Source organism: Orycteropus afer, unplaced genomic scaffold (genome assembly GCF_000298275.1).
Source record: "Orycteropus afer afer isolate SDZICR_OR568_19922 unplaced genomic scaffold, OryAfe1.0 scaffold00295, whole genome shotgun sequence".
Taxonomy (NCBI): Eukaryota; Metazoa; Chordata; class Mammalia; order Tubulidentata; family Orycteropodidae; genus Orycteropus; species Orycteropus afer.
In genome coordinates this window covers 1,829,917-1,854,829 of record NW_006921882.1, presented here as the reverse complement: position 1 = coordinate 1,854,829, position 24,913 = coordinate 1,829,917, and the positions used below count along the sequence as shown (strand labels likewise).

The 24,913-nt window shown below is 48.5% G+C and overlaps 1 protein-coding gene across 1 annotated transcript; it reads right to left on the bottom strand.

Annotated features, from left to right (window-relative positions):
- Positions 1-4,837: 4,837 nt before the first annotated feature.
- PRELID3B (PRELI domain containing 3B) lies at positions 4,838-11,931 on the bottom strand. The gene is made up of 6 exons (XM_007951492.1): positions 11,900-11,931; positions 8,046-8,214; positions 6,879-6,968; positions 6,361-6,431; positions 6,143-6,245; positions 4,838-4,957 (listed from the first exon to the last, which is right to left on the bottom strand). The coding sequence occupies exons 1-6, from the start codon at positions 11,929-11,931 to the stop codon at positions 4,838-4,840; spliced, it is 585 nt and encodes a 194-aa protein (XP_007949683.1).
- Between the last annotated feature and the right edge of the window lie 12,982 nt (positions 11,932-24,913).

Sequence of the window (24,913 nt, the reverse complement as noted above, 5' to 3'; positions counted from 1 at the left end):
TCAACAGGCCGGCAGGAAATTGTCTGGGTGGGTCATCTTGGGCTTTTCTTCTCTGTACTGTTTTCTCTTGAATCAAGTAATAGTTAAAATAAAAGATGGGTAATTATTTTTTAAAATCTCCTAGCACAGATAACATAATAGACCAAAGTGTTAACAGATTATAACTTGACTGTTTTTTTTTTCCTTTTTTCTATTTAAAATCTGTACATTATTCTTAAAAGGTAACATATATATACAATCATGCTAAGAATAACATCCCCAGTATGTTCTGTGAAACAGAATGTTATGTGAACACCACATTATATAAAATCAGCCTCCAGATTACACAGAAACACCTCTAACATGATACACTAATAATACTGATGCAGAAAGTAGTACCTGCTTATTATTACAAATCACTGAAGGTACCTCAAATGTTTAATACAATAGGCTTTCTAGGGGTCGGACACTGTCTGAACATATGTTAGGTAGCGTGTGACTAATTAAATACTGTTTTGGGTTAATACAGTTCTCTTCTGACCAATTATTTAAGGGCTTTTCTGAGACTACTGGATTCTGCTTCCCACTTCAGCCACTGAAACTACCTCCTCATCAAGGTTTCTAAATTCAACGGAAAAGTATGCAGATACCATCGTCTACCAGCTTCCTGTTTGGTAGACGGATTCCCATGAACACCTTATTCCCCCAAAGATGTAAGCTCACTTCTGAGGCTTTCTGAAAACAGGAAGGGGAGGGGAGTCCTGCCTCTCCACTCATGGTCTGGAGTCTGTTTTGGGGGCCACAAATGAGAGTGCCAATGCTGGCTTCCACTCTTACTAAGAGGGTGACCTTCAACTTTTGAGGCTTGTTTATTCACCTGTAAAAGCAACAGAATGAAACAAAGGGAGAGTAATAACTGCCTTGACGGTCAGGACGTGAGCGACCAAAAAAAAAAAAAAAAGACTGCCAGAGTTGTGACTCTGAGCAGGTGAGCAGAATGCGTGCTCACCTAACGGGCTCTAACCACGGTGGTAATCTGTGCGATGCTGCGGAACTATGCTGACCTCAGACCGCAGGGAACATGGGTTTCCATCTATCGCACCCTGATCACACCCGCAGGTGAGGCTGGAAGGGACCACTCTACCCAGATGACAAGCTGTGTCCCCTTCAACTCCTGCACGGGTCAAGCAATCAGGCGTGACACCTAGACCAGTGGCTGTCCCCTGACCCAGACACAATCTCCACCATCTCCCGGAGAGGACCATCACGCTCCTCTGTGCAGCGCTCCTTCGGTAAAGGCCCGTGTGGCTTCATCCACTTTCCGCATAAGGAAACCTGGGATCCACCGGGTTAGTCGAAGATGAAGACCCAACACTATTAAACACCCCACCTCAAAGCTGGCAAGGGCAGGGATGCTGGCAGTGGTCAGAGCCATCCCAGCACCCCTTCAATTTCCCAAAATGTACGCAAGCGTACTGCTTCCACAGCATGGTTCACGCCACATAATTCAGACACAGCAAGGCTCCCCTAGACGGGAGGCGCGCTCTTCTTGACAGTTCTTTCACATCTACAAAGGTTCCCGTCGCTGTTCCGTCCGATGCGCTAAGAGATAGGAAGGGGCGGGATCCGTGGGCCTACTCCATAGACAAGGCCAGGAAGAGCAATGGGCATCGCCTGCAATCCCAAGGTCGTGCGAATCGACGGAGGTCTGAGCACACGTCCCTCGCAGCGCGCGGGCCCGTCCTTTATGCGCAGCCGCCACCTTGGCGAGCAGTCGGGGAACCGAGAGCGGCGCGCGCGCGGGGGCAGTGCCTCTCCGGTCGGGGGGTCACTTGGCCCTCTGCACTCGCAGTGACCCCTGACCCGGGTCGGGCCCGCCCAGCACCCTTTCCCCGCGGACCGGGGCCTACCTGAGCCCAGCCTGTCGCCAGTACGCCACCATGATGTCGCGAGAGGGAGGCTCGTCGGCCCGAATCGCGAGGACACAGTCTCAGTGTCGGCGCAGCGGGCAGCCCACCAGCGGAAGGTCAGGACTGCGGAGCGGAAGGGGCGGGGCCGCACGGACCTGCCAATCCCGCCGCTTTTACCCTGCCCCGCCCTCCAGTTAGGGCCCCTGCTGCCCCGCCGCAGAAACCCCTCAGGCTCCAGAGCCAATGCAGATGCGCGGCCCGGGCCCGGGTGCCAATCCCCGCGCGGGTCGGCTGGCCGCGGCCGCCGATTGGCTCCGCAAAGGCCCCGAGTTTGTGCCCCCTGAGCTTCCGTAGTGCCCCCGGCGGGGGCGAGTGGGGCAAGAGGGTATGGCTGGTGCCGGCCTCCCGCTCCGAGCGAACGGGCGAGCGGGGTCCTACGTCATGCGGAAGCCGGGCGGCGAAGCCAGCGCCGGACGGCTCGGGGTTGCGCATCGGCTTAGGGTAGCGGCCTTGTACCTGACCTTCAGCCCAGTGCGCCGCCGCCTGGGTTAGGGCCAGGCTAGGGGACGAGGGAGCGCGGAGGCGGCCGCGCCAGTCGGCTTCAACTGCCGCGCATCAGAGATGCCTTTCACTGCGGCGACCGGCCCTTTATCACATTTCCAGGGAGCGGCTGTTGGGTTTTCCCATCTCCTGTAGGAAGGCAGCCGTGTCCTAATTACTGAAACGCAAAGACCACTTGAGCGTCCCTGCTTTCCCCGGAGTACATTAAAAATACACAAGCTGGAAACGCGAGTGGAACCTGCCCTGACAAGCGTGCTGATTCCCCCATTGTGTGGTTTTAGGATGTAACCTAGGAGGGGTCAAGATCATGGCCAGGGATGGAGTGGGAATAAAAACTGGGCGGGAAAGCTGGAGGCACAGGAGCCAGCGAGCTCGGGGCGATGAAAAACCCTCCCTCCAAAGTTCCTTATGGAAGGAAACCCTAACCCTAACCCTAACGGGGCAAGCAGAAGCATTTTAGCAATCACGGTGTGCCTCCAGGGCATGGATTTTTTTTTTTTTTTTTTGCTCTCCACCTGTATTTTTAAAAAATTGTAATCAGAAAAGTCATAGTTAAAAAGTTTTTATTAACAAGAAAGGTTTCCCTTAATTCACAAAACTTACATTTTTAATATTACGTAGGATAAGATGCTAAATACTCCAAGTCTTTAATCTATAGTCTATCCTCTTAAATGCAATTGTTTGCTGTCTAACTGTATTTTAACAGGTAAAAGCCAAAAATTACTATTAACAAGAGGTAATGATTTTAGAAATCTTTATCATTAGGACATCACACCTTTTTCAGAACAAATCTAATTCATGGAAATCACACAACTTTATAAAATACCAATATTTAGCAATGTTTTGTTTAGCTGAAATGTTACTACATTTATAAAAACCATCTCCAGTTACAAAAAATAATCAGAAATCTTATTGGACTCAACCTGCTTTTACAAATGTCCCAAGAAACCTGAAGCAAAACAGTATTTTAAGTAGAAAAAAAACTAATTTGTCAATAGGTTGGTATACTGTCTCTCTGGTTAAAGTACATATATTAGCTGGTCTCTTTGATAGGAAACCCGACAGAAGTTTATTACATACATTAAGTGTTTTATGAAATAAAGGTAGGGGTGAATCACCTTTTAACAAAACCACTCTGAAGGCAACAATCACAAGCATCAAGGAGATTGCTCAGTGCTGGTAATTACCTGCTACAAAGTAGGAAACAAAATACAGCTACCGGACTGTTTTTCCCACTGCAGCTGCCCTCTGGCACCCGAAACGGGGATTTCGCATCAACAAAAGCTGCAGTGCAAGTCAACCTGTGGTTAGCTGAGGTCCTTCTATTTCGTATTCCAATTCTCTTCCCCACCACCCCCTACACCCTGCAGTGGCACCGTATTATTAAAAACATTAAGTACCTGGAATTTATGCTTCAGATCAAGACATCATTTGAGTCATTTCAAATGATGTACAGCTCTTCATGTAAAAAAGATGTTTTGTGGTCACAATTACTTCAGAAAGTAATTATATTCAAATAACCTGACGTACCAGGCTTTAGCAATTACAGAACCATGATTTTGACACATGGCAATTTATAAGTTAGGCAAATGTGAACTGCTCAGAGCTGTGAACAGCTGTTCTGTTTAAGTCTGGAGTGCTGCAAAACTCAGGTAATGACTTGATTCTTCGGTTAACATAACCAGCCCACAGTGCAGCACACTGAATCACAAAGATTTCTGCAAGTACAAACCCGAGGAAGGTCCTGGGTGTCCTAAGTTACAAAGCTTTGGCAAATCAATACAGTCCTCTCCACGACAGGAAGGTCGGATTTTTGCTGGAATCACACATTACTTCAGTGGTAGCTTTCACTCCAAAGACATCAGTTATTAACTGTGCCAATGAAAACACTGTGGGTTTTTAACGGTGGTTTACAGCAGAGCAAGGTATTTCAAATTAATATGGCTTTTAAAAGTCTACAATTTCTCCTTCTCAAGTACATCTCTCCATGCATGCAGTTGGAGTTCAGTGCAGCAGGGCAGCCTGCGTGTCCTCGGGTTGGTCCAAAGCCAGAGTCCCAGTGGATGGAAAGCTTGCGTATATCCTCCCTTCAGGAGATCTAATAGGCCAAGAGCAATTTCAAAGTGCTTTTTTTAAACGTCATTAACTTCCACATAATACTGGAACTCTCCAAATCAGATGGTCATTTCAAATAACAATATTTTCAGATGATCCCTTAGTTAGAAGCCCTGCACCTCTTCGTTTTGATCAAAGTCACAGACTTTCTCCAGCTTATTTAAAAAAAAAAAAAAAAAAAGTCTACCTAAACTATAGTTGTATTTCTTAAATAACAAATAAATACACTGCCAGTTGGAGACCTGGGCCCTGGTGCTGAACCACAGTCACTGTCATTTCTCTACAAACGCCGCTGCCGCCATCGGTGTCCTCACGCCTCCTCGGGCCGAGGCTGTCAATTCTTCAATCTCAGCGTTTAATTTATGGATTACCCATTCCATGGCTTCTCGGCCCTTAAATGAAAGTCAGTACATTAAGTGATGCCGAGTGAGAGCAAAGCACATCAACAGCCTGTCGGGAAGACACAAGAGGGTCCCAGAAATCCTGCGTGAACCTCACGGGACAAACTGTTTCTGTCTGGGGCTTTTCCCGCATACTGACCAAATAGCCAATGCCTTGAGCGACTGGCTCCATCTAGAAACTAACCTTTTATCTTGTAGGCAAAATAGAGTCTACAAGTGAATGACAGTGATGTCTTACTGTGTGGTTTTGGGGTGAGAATTCTCTGTTTTAATCAAAATCCTGTTTGAGGCCCTACAGGACCTGGTCCCTGACTCCCTCTGCGCGTGGAGGAGGGGTGAGACGCGCCCCTCCCACTTCCTGTCTCAGGACCAGTGCGCACAGCTCCTGTGCCCGGCCCACTTCTCCAGCACCCTCACGACAAACCCTGCCCTCCTTCTGCACTCAGCAGGGACGTCACGGAGAGAAACGCTCCTTGGCTGGCCCAGCCCAGCCTTGGCACGCCTTCTTCTCCCTAACGACAGGCTTACGAGTACTGAGATGGGTGAGGAAAGGGCTTTGGCTTTGCTGCCCACTGCAGCCCCGCCTCGCCCAGCACAGAGATCAGTGAGCAGCCGGACTGCCGAGCCACTCTACTAAGCATGAGCCGTAAGACAGCGCAGGAAGTGTCTCTTTCCCTAAACTTCCTCTTAAACCACGCATTCCCAACAGGGGGGATTCTCAGTGGGACAAAAATGCACTCGGGTGGTGGTGGCAAAAAAAACTCTTTTGATATATGAAGACACAGTTCTGTGACATTAAAATCTCATGGGAGGGCCATTAGGGAAATAATGTCTCAAACAGATGTCGGGGGAGTACCATAACGAACAAGGTGGAGAATAGTGCCGACAACACAGCTTCCACACCGGAACCCTGCCGCTGTGCTGGGCCCTGGGCCACAGGCTTCGCCTACATTCCTATCTGCTCCTTGCCTGGACCCCGTAGGGCAGGTAATAAACCCTCACTGCCCAGGTGAGGAAGTAAGGTGCCAGGGCTGCCAGACTGGCTAAGAGTCAGACTCAGAGCTGCGCAAGCAGCTGCCTTATGTTCCACGGCTCTCAGCGTGTAGTAGTGGCGAGCCCACATGCCCCCCACACAGAGACCAGGCGCACGGAGTGATCGGCAGCAGCCTTACTCACTTTACTGGCGTTCGACGATATCGTGTTTGCCATTAAGCTCTCCAGGTAACTGCTGAGGCTGACGCCTTTCACAGTGATTATGGCTTCCTGAGTCAGAATAGTTCTAGAACAAAGCACATTCCGACAGCTCCAGAGCAACTCATCTCTGTACGCCAAGAAACACGGGGTAAAAAAAGTTAAACCACTGTAAAATGGTGTTAAAAACCCCTATGACTTACTTTTCAGGGTCCTGCGGATGTGGTTTGTAAATAAGTCTCTCATCCACCGAAACCATATTTGTGAATGAAATCTGTAGAAAGAAACAACAAACACAGCCAAGCCATTTGGGAAACTAAGATGAAAAGTATTTCCAAAATTAACCCTCCAACCACAATCGCACGTGCTAAATATGCAAAACAACACAAAACTCAACAACACACCAACTTTGCTATTACTACAGAAGTAGAGCTGAAATTTCACTTTACTGCCAACTGTTTAATAAAATCAACACATTTGAGAAAAACACCCTATTACTCCTACGACTAAGTACACATCCCTGAATCCATCTCACTGTGGTTTACTCCTGGCTAGGACTGTGGGGGTGGACTGGGGACAGCTATGCAGGGGACAGGTGTGTAGCAGGGAACTGGTGATTTGCTAAACTGCATGGAAGAACAGGCACTCATCTACAATGAACATACCACACACAGAAGATGAAGTCAAGCTGCTAAGTTGAAACCAAGGAGCCAACACTTACATTCGTAGAGTTAAGTTCCATGGTTTTCTCTACAGGATCGACTATAGAATGCTCTTGCACATACGTTTTGGTTCTTGCGGCACCAATAAGCTAAGACAGACATTGAAAACAAGTCATCAGAGGGAGAAGGGACTGCTACCAAGTGGGTCAGTTTTTTGTTTCAAAGGCAAAAATGTTATGTCTTTAACCAAAAATCTGTTTCATAAAAAACACAAGGAAACAGAGGTCAGATAGGAAGTCCACCTGCAACTAACAAGAATCCACACCCCACAGAGGAGTGGCCACTGACAGCTCGAAACCCTTCACCCAGAGCCAGTGAGGGGTCGGCCCACTGCAAACGCATGCAGAAGAGCAGGACGTGGGTACCTCACGGATTTGGGGAAACATGGCATCTCAGGAATGAGAGCCCAAGGCACCTGTGTTCCTACGGAGGCTGTGGGGGCTTCCAGCTTCAGACAGAAACACAGCCAGCTCCTGGCAGAGGGTGCACTGTGTGGCCCCTAGGCCCACCCTGAGTCCATGCAGCTGTGCCCCCTTTACCCAGAGCCATGGTCTGGGCAGAGGAAGGGATCATTCCTGCTCAGAACCACACACCTGCATATTGTGAGTGCACCCACCTTCCAGAAGGGGAGTCTACCCACACAAAACCGGAAGCAGCTGTCACCCCAGTGTTTCTGTCTATTATGGTAAGCTGGCATTCTAGTGTCGTGGTCGTTAACAATCAGCGCACTAACGCCTGCTGCTTGTAAGGAACGGGATCACGTTTGTCAGGGAAGAGAACCCGACTTAGGCACGAGTGTGTCGACAGCAAGGTCCAAGAATACGCTCTCTACTGAGAGCGTGTGAACCACCACTGACCAAAGGAACGGCCGGCTATCAGGCAGGGCCAGACACGCCTGCTAACTCTTACTACTGCTCTCAGCTGCTGGCCACAGCCAGGAGAGCAGACTAACTGCTCCAGGCCACCCAACCTGCTTCCTTTAGGCTTTGCCAGCTCCTCCACGAAGACTAACATTGCCAGTTCATCCCAGCTCACGCGCCTCAGAATACAGTTTGGACTGATGCAAAAACGACACTCAGAATGTGCCCCCACGACCTATCTGAAGTTCCACTGAGGCTCAGTGAGCTCGCCGCAGGGGCCCGTGTGTGGTGACTGCTGGCACTCACAGATCTCACAATGGAGGGCAGGCCCCACTCGGTGCTGAGAAGTCGCTGGCTGTGCAGCTTGCCGGACGGGTCCACGTGTCTGTGCAGGACGTCGACGCCAACCACACTGGGGTTCATCGGGTTGGGGTATTTCTGCATCGCAGCTGTTGTGACCATCTCCCACGGGTGGCTGCCAGCATGAAGCAAAAGGCCTTGTAAGATACGCACACGGCTCAGACACCTGTGTAACCCAGCAACTTATTCTGTATAACTGAAGTTGTTAGTTGACTCAGGAAAAATGACTTTCCGAAATGCCAGCAAAATGAAGATTTGGGGAGCACTGGCTGACATTTTCACCAGGTGTCGCAGCCTGCGGCTGCAGGGCAACACCAACCCCTACTGTTCTTCTTTATCTACCTGCACTGTAACCTGTGTTTCTATAATCATAGAAGATACACAGAAACGTATCACAAATTATACTCCACAGAAAGAACAGCAAAAGAGAAAAAAAGTTCTGTGCTCTGATCCCAATTCCACGAAGCTGAAAAGCACCAACAACAGGAATAGAACTCCCAGGCACCGTCAATTCTTACAGCTACTGCAAAAAGGTCCAAAGCATTACTGATTTAAATACCATGATACTGAAAATACATTCTTCTCTGTATTAAGGTAATAAGTAACAGTGGGCCCTCTGCGCCTATTTTTATTCATTCTCAAAGGAGTAGTTCTGACTTGTTTTGAAAGAGGGTGACTTGATCCCCTGGCGAGGGCTCTTTGTGTGCTCTTAATACAATGAGCACTCACCTATCACCGGGAAGTGCCATGGAAACGCTGTCAGACCATCTAAGAAGTGGCAGCCTCCTTATTTTCTTGCCTGTACTTGGGTGAACACCACGAACACTTGTTCATTTCACAACTTATGCGACTAAGAGGCGCATACAAAAGACAGGCTTCATGAATGAGCCCTCATTAACGACGTGAGCCTTAGGGGCGACCTGGGCCTCTGGAGCGGATTCGAAGCCCTGTGCGCCAACGTCCAAGACCAGACCCGGAGGGGATGTTTCCACCCACAATGACTGACAAACCCCAGAGGGACTTTAGCTTTTCTAACAGCAAAACAGGCAGACATTCTGTTTCAGTTTTCCAGAGGACTCAGACTGCCAACTCCATTTTTTCGCCAGAAAGAAAGCGTCAGCATCGTCCACTCCCCCGATCTCGGGACAAGCAGACACGTCGTTTTTCATGTTCTAATATTCTACAACAAGCCTCCTCCTGTGGGTCATCTCGAACCTTCCCTGCCAGTCCCGGCAGGTATCCACAAGGAGCTGCTCCACAGCGCTCCAGTCCCCACAGAGAAACGTGATGCAGCCCCCCCCCACTGTTACCAAGGCAACCATCTCAAATGAAGATCCGGTGCACCTTCTCCCGGTCTTCAGCCAGCTATGTACCACGGTTAACGGGCTTCCATGCACTTATCTCTTCCCCTACCCCTTCAAACAAATTAAAAATCACATGGTTGAAGGGTGTTATGCATTATTTGCAATTTAGTGTCGCTCTCCTCTCTGAGCCAACCTGAAAACAGTGAGGTTGACTTAGCTTGGACTAAGATGTCTCACCTAACAGATAACTAGCTCAAACATACAAAGGATGTGTATTACGACCGTCTCCCAGTCATTAACTGCAACTGCATGGTAAACAATTAACCTTTAAATAATTATGTGTAAAAGGTCTCACACCGAAAGATACCTAGTCCCAGAGGCCAAAGTTGGGAGAAGGGGCCCGTGAGTTACCATCACTGAGCTCCCCAATTTCCTCACCTAGAAAACAAGGTGGGCACACTGTTAATGCCACTGAGGTAGCACCAACATCGGCCACATTTACCAAGATGCCACCAACCACAACATGATGCCCAGGACACACAAGGCACTCGTGGGCTTTGAAGGAGTCAATGAATGGATTCCACTAGGTGCCAACGACATGCTAGGCTTCCTTCCAAGGCGTAAGGCACAGAATGACCATTGACATACCATTCTCAGATAGTGACTTCCTTAAGATGAAAACAAAACACAGAATACAAGATGGAATAGGAAATGAGGACTTGGTTTCAGGGTTGCTGACTGTAATGTGCCACGAGACGTATGGGTAGAGGTGCCTGGCAAGCACCTGAAAGGAAGGACTTGAAGTTCAAGAGAGGACCGAGCTGATGGGACAGACTGTAGGCCCCAGATATGTACCAGCTGGGCCCGGGCCAAACAGCCCAGGATAGCAGGGGAAAAAGCACACATCAGAGCTGCCTCTCCCAGAACCTGGACAGTGTTTTTGTGAGTGTGTGTATCTTCTGGGAGGACAGTCCCAGAGCCTTCAACAAATGTCAGAGATCGGTAACAAAGACCCCCCCCCCCAAAAAAAAAAAACCAAAAAACAAACAAACCATAAAGAATTACTGATGAAATAAGACAGGAAAGCGGACAGCAGGCTCTTGCTGAACATTTTATACTGAAGGCAAAGAGGAGAGGGAAAGGCTGGAGAAAAAGGCAAAAGGAGTAGAGAGCTAGTAGGGGGCAAAGAGAGAAGAGGGCAGGGAAGTTAAGAACTTCTGAAGCTTGCAAGTGAGAATAGGATCAAAAGAAGCCATCCAAGTCCCAAGTGCCCAAATTGAGTAGAACATCAAAGACTACAAAAGGAAGTTCTTCCTGTACTTCTCAAAGACCGTAAACATTAGGGAGGGAACAAAGGTTCCTTGCAATCTTAATATCCTACACTTTCCAGGATACTGAGGACACTGAGATGCATCCGATTCACCATGTATATAAAATCGTTTCAACTTCTTTTAAAATTGTCCTCAGAAACTTTTCAAAATTGAGGTAAAACATAACACAGACCTATAATAATTCAAACAGTGTGGCAATGACAGCAAGACCAGTGAACACAGAGGACAGCTCAGGAAATGAGTCCAGCAGGAATCACAACAGTGTTTATGACACAGGTGGCATCTTAAGTCAGTGAGAAGATGGGTTAGACGGGAAATTACTTATTTAGAGAAAAAATGATTGCTGCTAATGTTTGTGAATCTTTTGTATATGTAATTATTGAACCAGAAGCTAACCCTAACCGTAACCTTAACCCTAACTTTAATTCCCAACATCCAACTGGTTTACGGCCTATTTTTGTTACTCAAACTTTCACACAAACTAAAAAGTATTACTGAAGTTCCCTCACACTGATTGGTAACCCCTAAAGACACCATCATCCCCACCTCTCAAATGACAATGAGTAACACAAGGTCACACACTGCTTGTTAGAGCGAGACTAAACTCTGGACTCCAAATCCAAGGCTAATTCTCTAGGTCAACGAGCTAAGCTGAAGGTTTCGAACCCTGGTCGCCTGAGCTCACCGGAAATTCACATTCCAAGGTAAGAACTCCACCCAAGGGTGGGGGATGGGCAGCTACTCGCAAAGCCCACGCCTTCCCTGAGATCCTGGAGATTCCAGCAAGGTTTGGCAAGGCCGGAAGTTACAACTAGGGGCCTCTCCCGAAACCGTGCGTGCAGCCGCGCCCACGTGCTCTGCGAACCCCCGCGACCCCTGCAGGCCTGTCCTGCTGGGAAGGCAGACCGGAAGTGGCCCATTCTCTCGCCCCCTGTGCCCGTAGCGGGGTCTGTGGTCTTGGGGACTTCTCCATGGGACCCACCCACGGGGCCCAGGGCGGCCTGGCCACCCTGGGATCATGACCTTGACGCCCCCCACCCCTATTGGCCCTGTAGGGCCCAGGTTCAGCTTTCCTCCCTGGCCCCAACGCCTGGAAACTTCCTGAGGGCGCTCCCGCCTCGCCCTGACTCTAGGCCGCATTTGCCCACCCACACTCTAAACTCACTCAAAGACGTGCTCAGAGGTCCAGATCTTCATGGTGCCGGCGACCTGCACGATGTCCGGGCGGCGCTAGGGGACAAGGAGGCAAAGAAGCTACACCTGCCCCCGCCCCGCCCCTAGACACCCGGCCGGCTGACAGCGCGCACGCGCTGTGGGTCGACGCCGGGACGTCCCCGACGCGCTGCCCCACGCCCTATCCCGTCCGGGTTTTGCCCCAGCCTTGCGCGCGGCGCAAAGAGGCCCCGCCTATTAGCGCCGGGCGCACCGCGCCGGCGCAGTTCCGGGGCAGCGCCGGGGGCCGCCACCGCGGGCGCTGTGCTACGTAAGCGCGGCACGCGGCTGCCCCGCCCCCTCGCGGGAGTCTCCAGGCGCGCCCAACCTCTGACCGAGTTGGGGCTGACCCAGCCGGCGGGCGGGCTGGTTGATTGCTCTTGACTGTGGCCCAGCCGGTCCTTGTCTTCTCTTGGGAGGCCGGTGGAGGGGTCCAGTCAGCCCACTTGCACACATAATCCCCCTGTTGTTCACTTCAGCAAAGTCTTCTGGTGCCCCTGGTAGAATGTTCCGCCCGCCTCCTGTCTTCATCCGGGCTGTGGTGGGTCTGAGGCCAAACAACCAATCCATGAACTACCCAACCAACCTGTCAGTCAGCTCTGTTCTCCGTTCAAATTGCCTTCCAGGAGATGGTGACCTTTGGTGTGGCTATAACACAACATTTGGCGGAGTTAACATAAGTCTGGTTTAATTCCCAAATGAGGGGTGCATCTAGGGAGCTGGAGAAGGGGGCATGGTTGTTGGATGGATAGAAGTTTCATGGCAGGCACTGCGCTGGCTTTGGATCGGAGGGCCTTGGTTCTGGTGTACACCCAGCGGCACCCTCCACGATCGCTGTTACCTTAGTAGATCCTCTAGCCTGGAGAATTCCTCCTCTACAACGTTTGGTTGCATTGTTCTTACCGCTTACAACTCTGAGATAATCTTGTTTACTTATCTGTTGAATTTCCCCCAATGTACATCCTTGAAGGCAAGGGTCTTCCTCTCTTGCCTTGTATACAGTAAAGACTCAACAGTGACTGACTGCCGGATGAAATAATCAATACTTATTTGTGGAATGAATGAATGGAACCAACTCGTTTATTTGTTTCACCTAGACTAGAACGGAAGCTAATGAGGGTGAGGCCCGTGCTGGACTTGCTCACGGATTTCCCTGTACCTTCCCAATAATTATTTGTTGTGTAAGTGAATTGATGACTAAGAAGGGAGGGGCGGGAGATGATAGCCTTGTCCTGGCCTAATTTTCAGGGTAAGCCCCTGTCCCATCCGGTTCCCCACTCTCCCCACAACTTGTACCTCCCAACTGAACAATTTTTTGAATGATGGCCTTTACATCTGATTACTTAGAAACTAGTTAGAAGCACTGCCTCCTTCTTGTTGGTAGCTGGTTTGATTGTTAAAAACAAGTCAAAGCCAGGTTAATTCAGGAGGGGGCTAGAGTTTTAAAAATAGCTGAAGACCTTTATACAGAAAAACAGAAAAATTACATTAGACAGGAAGGAAATAATATGGTTGAGTAGTTGCTAAGTGCAATTTGTGGTACCTAGGATCTTTTTTTAAAAAACCCTACAGTACTTAGAGTGAATTCTTGGGGAGGTAATGCTTCAAGGGCTGCAAAGAGTGCCACAGCCTTGATTAAGATGCTAAATTAACGTTGCTGGGTGTCAAAAACACTGGCTTAGGAACCATCAGCACAGAACAGCCTGTCCCTGCTATTCCGGGATCGCCGTGAAGCTGCTACCATCCAGGACTCCAATTTTCTTTATTTTAGAGAATGTTATTCTGCCCCTAGTTCAAGATTTCTATTTTTCAAAGTCGTGAAAATTCAGTGACACCCCCTACAGTCATACATACACATACTGCATCAGTCCACACCTGCACATACTAACCAGAAGGCTGGCGGTTCAAACCCACCAGCCACACCTCAGAAGGAAGGTTGGGCAATCTACTTCCGTAGTGATACTGCCTTAGAAACCCAAGGAGGGGTCGCTAGGAGTTGGATCCAACTCTGCAGTAGTGCATTGCATTTGTTGTTGCAGTGATGAGGGTGGGGGGAAGGATGGAGCCCTATGACCCAAGTCCCTTTGCCATGTGTCTCCCCAAGGTGGTAACAAGACCACTCCGTATTACGATTTGGAGAGCAAGACCTTCCCTATCTTATCCCTGTGAATGCACTTAGAGACACACAGAGGAAGCAAATGAATAGTTTTTTATACGTAAGCTTTGTATCACTGCAGCATTCCTCTCAGAAACAGCCAAGTCATTAGCAGGTCATTAACTTGACTTGAAATTAAATAGATGACTGGCTGTAAAGGCTCTTGCCCAGGGATGACACATATCTGGTCCTCCCGCCCTTCCCGTTGGCATTCCTCCCATGGGCCCTGTGCCTGGACCAAGGAAGAAGGCAGATGTAACTCCTGTCAGAAGCCTCACATCTGTGGGGAGCCAAGACACAAGAAGTGGAGGGTGTTTAACAGCTGGATACAGTGAGGCTGACTTCACTGAGGGTGCAGCATTCACAGCAGTGGGACCCATGACTGTGACCTGCAGCCCCCTGAGGAGGCTGCCTGGAAGGCGGTGGGCGGGGCACCTTCCTGGACAACACGGGATTTGGCTGCTGGTGTGAGATCTGGGGATGGTTTGTGAAGAGGTTGGAGGCATGGCCAACGTTAGTGGATCCAGAACACAGGCTTGGCTGGTGTGGAAGGAGTTGCCATGCGCTCCTATTTCCAATCTTCATTGCTCACAACTGTGCTCCAGGGGCTTCATTAGAACTTGCTTTTTAACTCCTTTCCAAAGATACTTCCAATGGAACTTTTAATCACTCTACATAGAAAACCAGTATTTTTTTTTTTTCTCCTGATGCACTTGAAACACATAGCTATTAAAATAACAGGAAGCCCCATGGGTGCCCCAGTGTCTTTCCAGGTACTCCAGGAGTGGGCGCATCTCTCTTTGGGCCAATTTCCAGGCTTCCTAGCAGCTCCTTGGACTCTAACCCATTCTTCTCAAACCCCAAACCCACCTTTTCCTCGGAACCTCTCAAAATGACCTTTACTTCTGAATTCAGGCAAACTCCTCCAGCTTCTCTCTCCTCCTCCTTTAAATGCCTGCTGGGCTCATCAGTCCTTTCCATATTCCTTCTTGTCTCAGAGAATGGATCCTTTCTCTTTTCCAATCCTTTTCCCTTTGCTCCCTTCACTTACTCATTCAACAAATATCTATTCCTTATCCATTTGGGGTCATCTCTATCTTATAAAAGGAACCCTGTAAAGAGTACAACCTAGGAAATTGTATGCGGCAGTTCTACTCTGTCCTGTAGGCTCAGTGTAAGGCTGCTATGAGTTGGAGTCAACTTGAAGACACACAACAAAAATCCCATAGCACTTATACTACACCACTGGTTCTCAGCCTGGGTGATTCCCCTTCCCACTTTCAAGGGGGCACCTGGTAATGTCCAGAGACCTTTTGAATGTTAGGAGTGGAGGGGGCTGCTACTGGCATCAAGTGGGTAGAAACTAGGGTTGTTGCTCAATATCCTATAATGCACAGGGCAGCCCCCATAACAAAGAACTGTGTGGACTCAAATGTTAATAGTCCCGTGGTGGAGAACCCACGAGCCAAGAAGCGCTACCTCTGTGCTTCCGTCTTTTGTCCTCCTGTCCCCCAATTCAACAGAATCCTGTAGGTATGACAATTACCTGCTGACCCTCAAGAGGCCACACACTTCCACACCCTTGAACTTTGTACATGGTGTTCTCTCTGCCTCCAATACACTTGCCCCTGGTTTGCTGTGAAGTCTTACTCATGTCTCCAGACTCTGCTCCACTCCCTCTGGGCTCCTGGCTGATCCACCTCTCCCCTAGCTCAGCACAATGCTTTGTTTCTGCTCTCATGATCCTGTTGGCATTTTATATCGACCTTTATCATGACACATTGTAGCATAACTGCCCTGTGAGTTTGCAAATGCAATACACAAAATGATGACTTCTGTGTTGAGGCGAAGGTCATCCCTATCTAACGCTTCAGTACTTTAGCCCTCAGTGTAATGGGGTCACACAGGGAAGAAAGAACCAGCCTGGCATGAAAATATTCACTATACAACCAAACACTTAAAAAATGGGTGCCTGCTGAAAATATCAGCATAGATCCTTGTGTGTCCAGCTCAAGTGTCTGCTAGTCCCTCACTGGCTGTCCAAGGCTGAAACCCAACAGCAATGGTTCCAAAAGGGAGCCTGAAATTCTTGGAAAGATGAAGGATTTCAGCAAGTTGATGAGAGTGACCTTGAAGAGACCTCGGATCACACCCTAAACCACCGGCAGGTGACTCCATGTACAAGTAAGGCAGTCGGCACCGGAGAAGAGGACATTGATTGACAATCGGTGCTTCGCAATGAAAAAACAAGTCCAAAGACAATGGTTTGAAGAGCCAAGGATTGGGAGAGGCACTGGGAAAAGGAATGAAGTCCTTGAATCCTTCTACTAATATGTTCATCACTGGGATTGGGCTGTGGAATAAAGTGTCGTGCTAGCATACAGTTTGGTGGTGAAAATTATGCCAAAAAATTACATGTTAGTATTCTCCCTGGCCGGGCCTAAGCTGCGCTCGACGAGGGATGGGCATGAGTGACGAATGGGACCGCTCTTGTCGCCCTCGCCTCTCCTCATGGCCTGGGGTGGTGGTGCCTAGCCCCCCCACCCCCCACCCCCTCACCCCACGTCATGGCAGCCTCCCCCCCTCGCTGTGGCCTGGGGCCTTGCGTCCGGCCTTCCCCGCGTTATCCAAGGCCGGCCTCCTGCACCGCGCGCCTCCCAGCGTGCACCGCGCCTCCCAGCATGCACCGTGCCGCTCCCGCCTTGGGGCCATGCCCCTGCTGCGTTTCAAGTCGTCCCTCAGGTACCCAGGGCCAAGCAGCGGCGTGGTTCCGGTTCCCAGCGGTGCGCGTGTGTGTCTGTGTGCACCTCGAGGAGAGGTGCGATGAGAAGAAGGGGAGGGTCAAGTCGGCAAGAGGGGGCGTGGCTCGCGGGCGGGCGCCGAGCCGCCCAGCCAAGGGCCGGCTCCTGTCCCGAAGCCGTCTTTCTCCTGAGAGGCCGCGTGTGCTCGGTGCTTGCCGAGGTCTGCATGGGGGATGTGGGAGCCCGGAAGTTGGGACCCGTGTGCCGTGTATCTGTTGGTGCCAGGGAAAGTCGCTCTCCTTGGGGGTTCCCGGTCACGTAGTCGCGGCTGGGCCCTGAGCTTCACCCTTGGAGGCTGCCCTATAGAGGGGGCCTTGGGAGCTCTGGTAGCATAGTGGCTAAGACACTTGCCTGCTAACCAGACGGCTGGCGGTTCAAATCCACCAGCCACTCCTCGGAAGGAAGGTTGGGCAATCCTACTTCCGTAGTGATACTGCCTCGGAAACCCAAGGAGGGGTCACTATGAGTCGGGTTTGACTTGACGGCACATAACAACAACAACAACAAGGCACTTGACTGCTAACTAGGAGGCTGACAGTTCAAACCCACCAGCCACTCCTCGGGAGGAAGGTTGGGCAATCTACTTCCGTAGTGATACCCTCTTGGAAACCCAAGGAGCGGTTGAGTCGGATCCGACTTACCGGCAGTGAGTTTTGAGTTTTTATGTAGGTAGATAGATAGATATACACACATACATATAGAAAATACAATATATATGTATTTTATTCAGCCATCACACATGCGTGTTGTAGTCTGGTCTTTTCCCTGCAGTGTTTTGCAGTGTTTTTAGGACAGAAAACCAAAAAACCAAAGGGGAAGGAAAAACAAAAAACCAAAAAAAATCTCTTGACTTATTCTATGTAATAAGAATTTTAACACATTTAGAATTTTAACCTAAGTTTTTAATATATATACTATATGTTTGCCTATCAATATCCATCTGTATAAATATCTTACCATTTTACATTCCTTTTTTCAGATAAAAGTTCAGCCACTTTCCTCCCCCATTATTTACTATGAAATTTTGGCCTCTTTTTAAGGGGAACTGCTTTCACTTTATTGGGCACCAATTATACACCGAAAATGAGCATTCTTAAACCTTAGGAGCTGATACAATGTAGAGAAAGGAGAGGCTAATTTCTTGGGGAAGCTGTTTTGGGATCTAAACTTGGTTTTGAAAGATGAATGGGAATTTTGTTGGAAGAGAAAAGGGAAAAATGCATTCTAAGCAGAATAGCGTAAGACAAGGCCTTGGTGCTTTGTAGTACAAAAGGATCAGGAAGTAGTTTTATTGGCTGGAGGGTAAGGGGCTTGGACAGAAAGCTGAAAAATAGCCTGGGCCAGGTTGGCCAGTTCTTTGAGGGAGTGTGGACTTTATCCTGTCAGCAATGAGGAGCCATGGAAGGTGTTTAAGCAGATGAGTGAGGTGGTTGGAGCTGTAGTTTAGATTAGATTAGTATTTCCCAGAATGCATTTTGGGATAGGTTAAAGATGGTGGAAATTTCTTTGCCACTCCTCCCATTACAAGGTGGAGTCTATATCCCTCTTTGAATCTCAGTGGGCCCTGTGACTTGTTTTGAGAAATAGAATGCAAGAGAAGTGGTGTTGTGTAATTTCCAAGGCTGAGTATTAGGCAAGTTACATTTTTGTGCCCTTGAATATTCCCTGTTGTAATCCAGCTGTCATGCCATGAGAAGCCAAGCTACATGGGGAGACGTCGTGGAGCGGAATTGAGGTATTTGGCCCCAGCTGAGCTTTCAGTCAACAGCCAGCACCAACATGCACTGTATGAGTGTGCCTTCTTGGATACTGTGGTCCAGGTGAGCCTCACTGACTACAGCCCCAGTTGGCATGACATGGAGCAGAAGTCACCTAGAATCAACAGAGATAATAAATAAATTATTGTTGTTGTTTTAAGCTACCAGATTTTGGTGGCGTTTGACACATGACAGTAACCCAAAAACCAAACCTGTTACTGGCTAGTCATTTCTGACTCATATATAGGGCAGGGTAGAATTGCCCCATAAGATTTCCAAGGTTGTAAATCTTTACAGGGGAACTCTGGTAGCATAGCGCCTAAGGCACTTGACTGCTAACCAGAAGGCTGGAGGTTCAAACCCACCAGCCACTCCTCGGAAGGAAGATGGGACAATCTACTTCCGTAGTGATACTGCCTGGGAAACCCAAGGAGGGGTCGCTATGAGTTGGGTCTGACTCGTTGGTAAACAACAGCAAATCTTTACAGAAGCAGACTGCTACATCTTTATCAAGCCAGTATTATCATCTCTGGTATACAGTGACGGATATTTAGCTTTTTAATTTTAGTAGCGATTATTTAGTTCAATGTTCTTTGGGAAAATACTGGCTTTCCAATTATAGCAATGACATGGAGTTTCCTTTTTCAAGAAATTCAAGTGCCTGAATTAGTTTCCTATTGTTGCTATAACAAGTTAACCACAAATTTAGTGACATAAAAACAGTACAAATGTATTGTCTCACTATATTTTGGAGGTCAGAAGTCTGAAGTACATCTACTAAGCTAAAATCAAGGTCAGCAGGGCTGTGTTCCTTTCTGGGGGCTTGAGGGGAGAGTCCATTTCTTTGCCTTTTGCAGCTCTAGGGACTGCCCATATTCCTTGGCTCATGAACACTTGAAACTACTCTGACCTCCAACTCCATCATCACATCTCCTTTTCCTGTATCTGACTCTTCTTCCTTGTCTTATGTGGACTCTTGGGGTGACATCAGATCACCCAGATAATCCAGGATAAACCCCATCTCAGGATCCCCAAACTGATCAGATCTGTGTGATAAGGTAACCTACTTACAGATTCTGAGGATTCAGACATGGACATCTTTGAGGGAACATTTATTCATTTAACCACAGTGACCAAAATGAGTCAAATAATAAAAACAATCAAGTTTTTAACAGTCTGGTTGCTATGTAACATGGAAACGGCCAAGAAGAATAGGTGTGGCATAGGAGGAGCTGTTGGTGAGGAATGACTGGGTTAGACAGATGGGACATGGAGGATGGGCTTGAGAGCAGGGAGGGGGTGGTGGTTGGGGGGTTGGAAGCTCAGCTAGGAGAAAGATGGAAGAAGTGCTTAGGGGGTGGACCAGCAATGGCACAGGTGTGTGGAGGCAATAGCAAGCTTTGGTGGGGGGGCTGTGCTCTCCCTTCCCACTTTGTTACCAAGCTTCGTTGTTAGTTGTCGTAGAGTTGGTTCTGACTCATGACAAGCCCATGTGTGCAGAGTCGAGCTGTGCTCCATTGAGTTTTCAAGGCGGTGAGCCTTTGGAAGCAGATCTAGGCCTGTTTTTTGAGGTGCCTCTGGGGTGAGTTCAAACTGTCAACCTTTGGGTCAGTATTCAGGCACTTAACCATTTGTACGAACCTTAAGAAGCCCTTAAGAAGGATAGAGCCAGAGCTGGTATACTGGTGGGGCCATAGCATAAGTTGGAGCAAAGCGACCTGCATAGCTCAGGCTGAGCCTTCAGTGCTCCTGTGGTTTCTCCTGCCTGGGGACTTAACCAGCCACAGAAGAATAGACCAGAACACGGGAAGGACCCAGAGGCCTGCAGAGCCTTGTGGGCCTGAGCCACCCACTGTTTCTGCCATGAGGACCTCTGCATTCTGGGAATCTCACATTACTTATAATTTAACAAGGTTCCAGAGTAAAATTCAATTCCCATTGGTGGGTGAAGATTTCAGGTAATTGTCTAGAACTTCCAATCTGTATAATGTGGTTTTTTTTCCCCCCTTTCCTATTTTCTGTTTACTTAAGTCTCTAACCAAGTTATCCCTAAATTCCTGTCATAAGAAATGAATCTCTTCTCCTGGGAGGAGGACTTTGACTATTCCAGTAATTCCTCATCTTGATAAATTAAGGTAATTTCTTAAAGCTAAATCAATTTGCCTTATTAGCAATCTTCCCATAACTGGGCAGTCCATGTTGAAATGGGCTCGACTGGCTTCTATGCTAAAAGCTTTCACTGTGAAAAAAAAGTCTCTCTCTTTTTCTTTCACTCTCTCTCACACACACATGGTGTAAAATCCAGCCAGGAATCCTTACTAGGAAAATAAAAACATCACCCTCACTGTGTTCCTCCAGATGAATGGGCTTGCGATCCTTTCTTTCATATTCATCTAATTCATTTTGTTGGGTCCCTTCCGGAGGTGGGGAAGGTGGAAGGAGGAGCCGTTGGCTAACTGCCATGAGTCTTGAAACCAAGGAGTCTCGTGGTGCACAGATGCGGACTTCGATATAAGAGGCTTCACTCTGTGCAGGTGTGGGCTTAGGTATAAGAGGCTCACTGTGTGCAAACGTGGGCTTTGGTCTAAGAGGCTCACCATACGCAGGTGTAGGCTTTGGTCTAAGTGGCGTTCTTTCTCTTTTTTCTCATGGAAGACTTTTCTTGTTTGAAGTTACCCAGACAATGACCTGCTGTTTGGGCACCATGGGCAACATAGTGAGGTAACCACCTGGCTTTCATGTAATCAACAGGAAGGGGTGCCAATCAGTGTACCATCCTCTGTGTGAGACACATAATTAGGTTTACACAGTAGAAGGTCCTTGAAAAAGAGAAAAACGTAGAACAAAATTCAAATTCCTAAAAAAAGGGCCAGACTTGCTGGACCAATAGAGACTAGAGGAACCCAAGACTGTTGTCCTGAGATACTCTTTGAACTTGGAACTGAAGCCACTCTCCATTGTCACCTTTTATCCAAATAACTGTTAGGTGCTGTTGGGTCGGCTCTGACTCATAGCGACCCCGTGTACAACAGAACAAAACACTGCCCAGTCCTGCACCAGCCTCACAGTCATTGCTGTCCTTGAGCCCATTGTTGCAGCCACTGTGTCAACCCATCTCGTTGAGGGTCTTCCACTTTTTCACTGACCCTCTACTTTCCCAAGCATGATGTCCTCCAGGACTGCTCCATCCAAGTTGTAGATTGGCTTACAAAATAAACAACCTCGCCTGTGATAATGTACTACTTAAATCAACTGTACAAGACCCGGTGGTCAACACTGAACCTAAAACCGAATGAGAAGCTAAGGTGGGGCAGGGAAGCTAGATTAATGGAAGCAGGACAGACAGTAGGAATCACGAGAATGCCGACCCATTGTGAAAAAGGTAACCAGTGTCATGGAACAATTTGTATAAAACTGTTGTTGTCAGGTGCCATCGAATTGTCTCTGATTCATAGTGACCCTGTGCGTGGCAGAAAGAAATACCACTTGGTCCCGCGCCAGCTCCATGATCCTGGCTATGCTTAAGCCCATTGCCGCAACCACTGTGTCAATCCATCTCATTGAGGGCCTTCCCCTCTTTCGTTGACCCTCCACCTTACCAAGCATGACATCCTTTTCCAAGGAATGGATATGATAAACCTTATGGATAGCAGAGAGATACTGTCTGATACGGTATAAAACTGGTTAAGTGGAAACCTACTTTGATGTGTAAACTTTATCTAAAACACAGTCACATTTCAAGTAAAAAAGGAATGGGGGAGGGAGAGCACCTGGCTCTTCCTGAGGAGCTGGTAGTTCCCTCCATATCCTTGGAGGCTGATTAGTTCTCCATCTTTGTTGGAGGCTAAGTGGCCCCATCCAGACACAGGTGGAGCCTTGCAGGCATCATCCCTCCCAGCACCTCCGTCCACAGGGTCTTGGGAAGAGGGAGTTGATGCCTGCAACCACACGTTGGCCAGGGATGAACTCAGAAGCTCCTTTTTGGGTGGCCTTTTTATGCCTGATTTTCTCTAGGTGACCTTCCAGATAGAATGTTTCAGAGCGCACAGAGAACGCTGGACAGGAGAACAATGACAGGCGCCGGCCACTTCCCTGGAGCAGTTCAGCTGAGCTACGGTTTCAAAGGGTCAAACCGCCACTTCCTTCACACCCCTGGGGCTGGACGCAGCCCACCCAGTCAGTCATGAGCGCCTGCGCAGGACTGGGGATTCATGAGTATCTCGTCAGGGCGCTCCCCATCTATTCGCTCACTAGCCCATGTGACATCCTGGAAGGACAGGAAGGAGGAACTGTTGTTCTTGTTTTACAGCCAGAAAATGGAGGCAGAGATGCCAGCGCCATCTGTTTCTAGCCTTATTCTCACATTACTGGATCCAGGGCTGAGGCAACAAAACCGGCTTGTTTATATGCATGCCTCGTTTGACCAGTTGTAGGGGCAAGGGCAGCAGCGGCCAAGCTCGGGGGTTTTAAATCAGACGGTGACCTGCTGGGTTACTCTTCTTCATCCTGTAAGAAGACAGGTGGGTTACAGAGTCCTGAACAGAGGTGGAAATGCTGGATTCTAGCACAAGTTTTGGGCTGCTGTTGTGTGCTCACAGCGCCCCTAGAGGACAGAGTGGAACTGCTGCCCCACAGTGTCAGTCTTCACAGAAGCAAAGGCCAAACCACACCCACTGCCGTGGAGTCCATTCCGACCCACAGCGCCCCTAGAGGACAGAGCGGAACTGCCCCACAGGGTTTCTAAGGCTGTTACCTTTATGGAAGCAGACTGCCACATCTTCTGTGGAGAGGGTGATGGGTTTGAATCCCTGACCTTCAGTTAGCTGAACTCTTAGCTGTTATGCCACCAGGGCTTCTTAGAATTTGGGATAGAGTCAGCTTTTGGCTTTATTATAGTTTTCTTAAGGAGCCCTGGTGGTGCAGTGTTTACCACTCAGCTGCCAACCTAAAGGTTGACAGTCTGAACCTACCAGCCCCTCTGCAGGAGAAAGATGTAGCAGTCTGCTGCCCAAAAGATGACAGCCTGGGGGACCCTCTAGGACAGTTATGCTCTGTTCTATAGGGTTGCTATGAGTTGGAATTGACTTGACAGCAATGGGTTTGTTTTTTGGTTTATAGGCTTCCTAAGAAGTCTATTCTGTAGAAGTGTGACATGTTAGGGATGCTTCAAACATTGTGTGGAAAATAAAAAGAAAAGGGTGGGAGGGTGGAAGAAACAATCAGTTGTTTACCATGCGCCATCTTACAAAGACTGACATGGCCCTGTTGAAGAATTGCATTCTCTCATTGTCAAGATTCTGAGTACAGAGGACTCACTGTGGGGTACAGGGAGGAAGTGCCTCCTGCAGGGAGAAGGTCCATGAATATGACTGCAAGAAGAATGGTGGTCCTGGGAGTCAACAAGTACGTGACAGTGGGTGTCTGCTGGCCCAGAAGGTGGCCCCCCTCCCCCGTGTGGTATTCTGCTGTGTGTCATGTTGGTTGGTGCAGCCGGCTTGGTGAAAGAAGTTAAGCTGGTAATTAGCATGCAAGATGGAAACCAAAGCAGTTGGCTAGCCACCGTGGCAACACGGAGGCATAATCTTTGTCCACTGAGCATCTTAATTGGAAAAGCTTTGGGAGAAAGACTCAGAGCAGCCGCCTTCTATCCCTGTCATGCATTCTTGTCCCTTCTCTGAAACCTAACACAACCAAGAAGTGTGTCTTTTCCAGCTTTATGTCTGCTTCTTGAATAACAAGGCCTGGTCACATCTAGATGTGACAACATGGTGTTAGAAATTTGCCATGGGATTTTTCCCCATGAAGCATATTGTTGTGAGTTGAAATAAGTCACTTGTGACTTCTGGTGACTCCATGTATTTCAGAGTAGAACTGCTCCATAGCATTTTCAAGGCTGTGACCTTTCAGAAGTACTTGGGCCTGGCCAGGCCTGGCTAAGACACGTCTGAGTGGGTTTGAACTGCCAGCCTTTCTGTTAGTCGTTGAGTGCTTGACCTGGGGACTCTCCCAGGAAGTACCAAGTTAATGGATAATACTCTAGACTACTGAGGAAACCAAATCCAAGTACTTGGGACTAGAGGACTCCAGGATCTTGCAGAGTCTCAGATATTTTTTTTTTTTTCCTTTTTCCCCCACTGACTTTATTTATTTATTTAATTATTTTATTGTGATTTGGGTGAAGATTTACAGAGCAAATTCACTTTTCCATACAGCAGTTCACATATACTTTGTCTCATGTCATTGACCACAGTTTA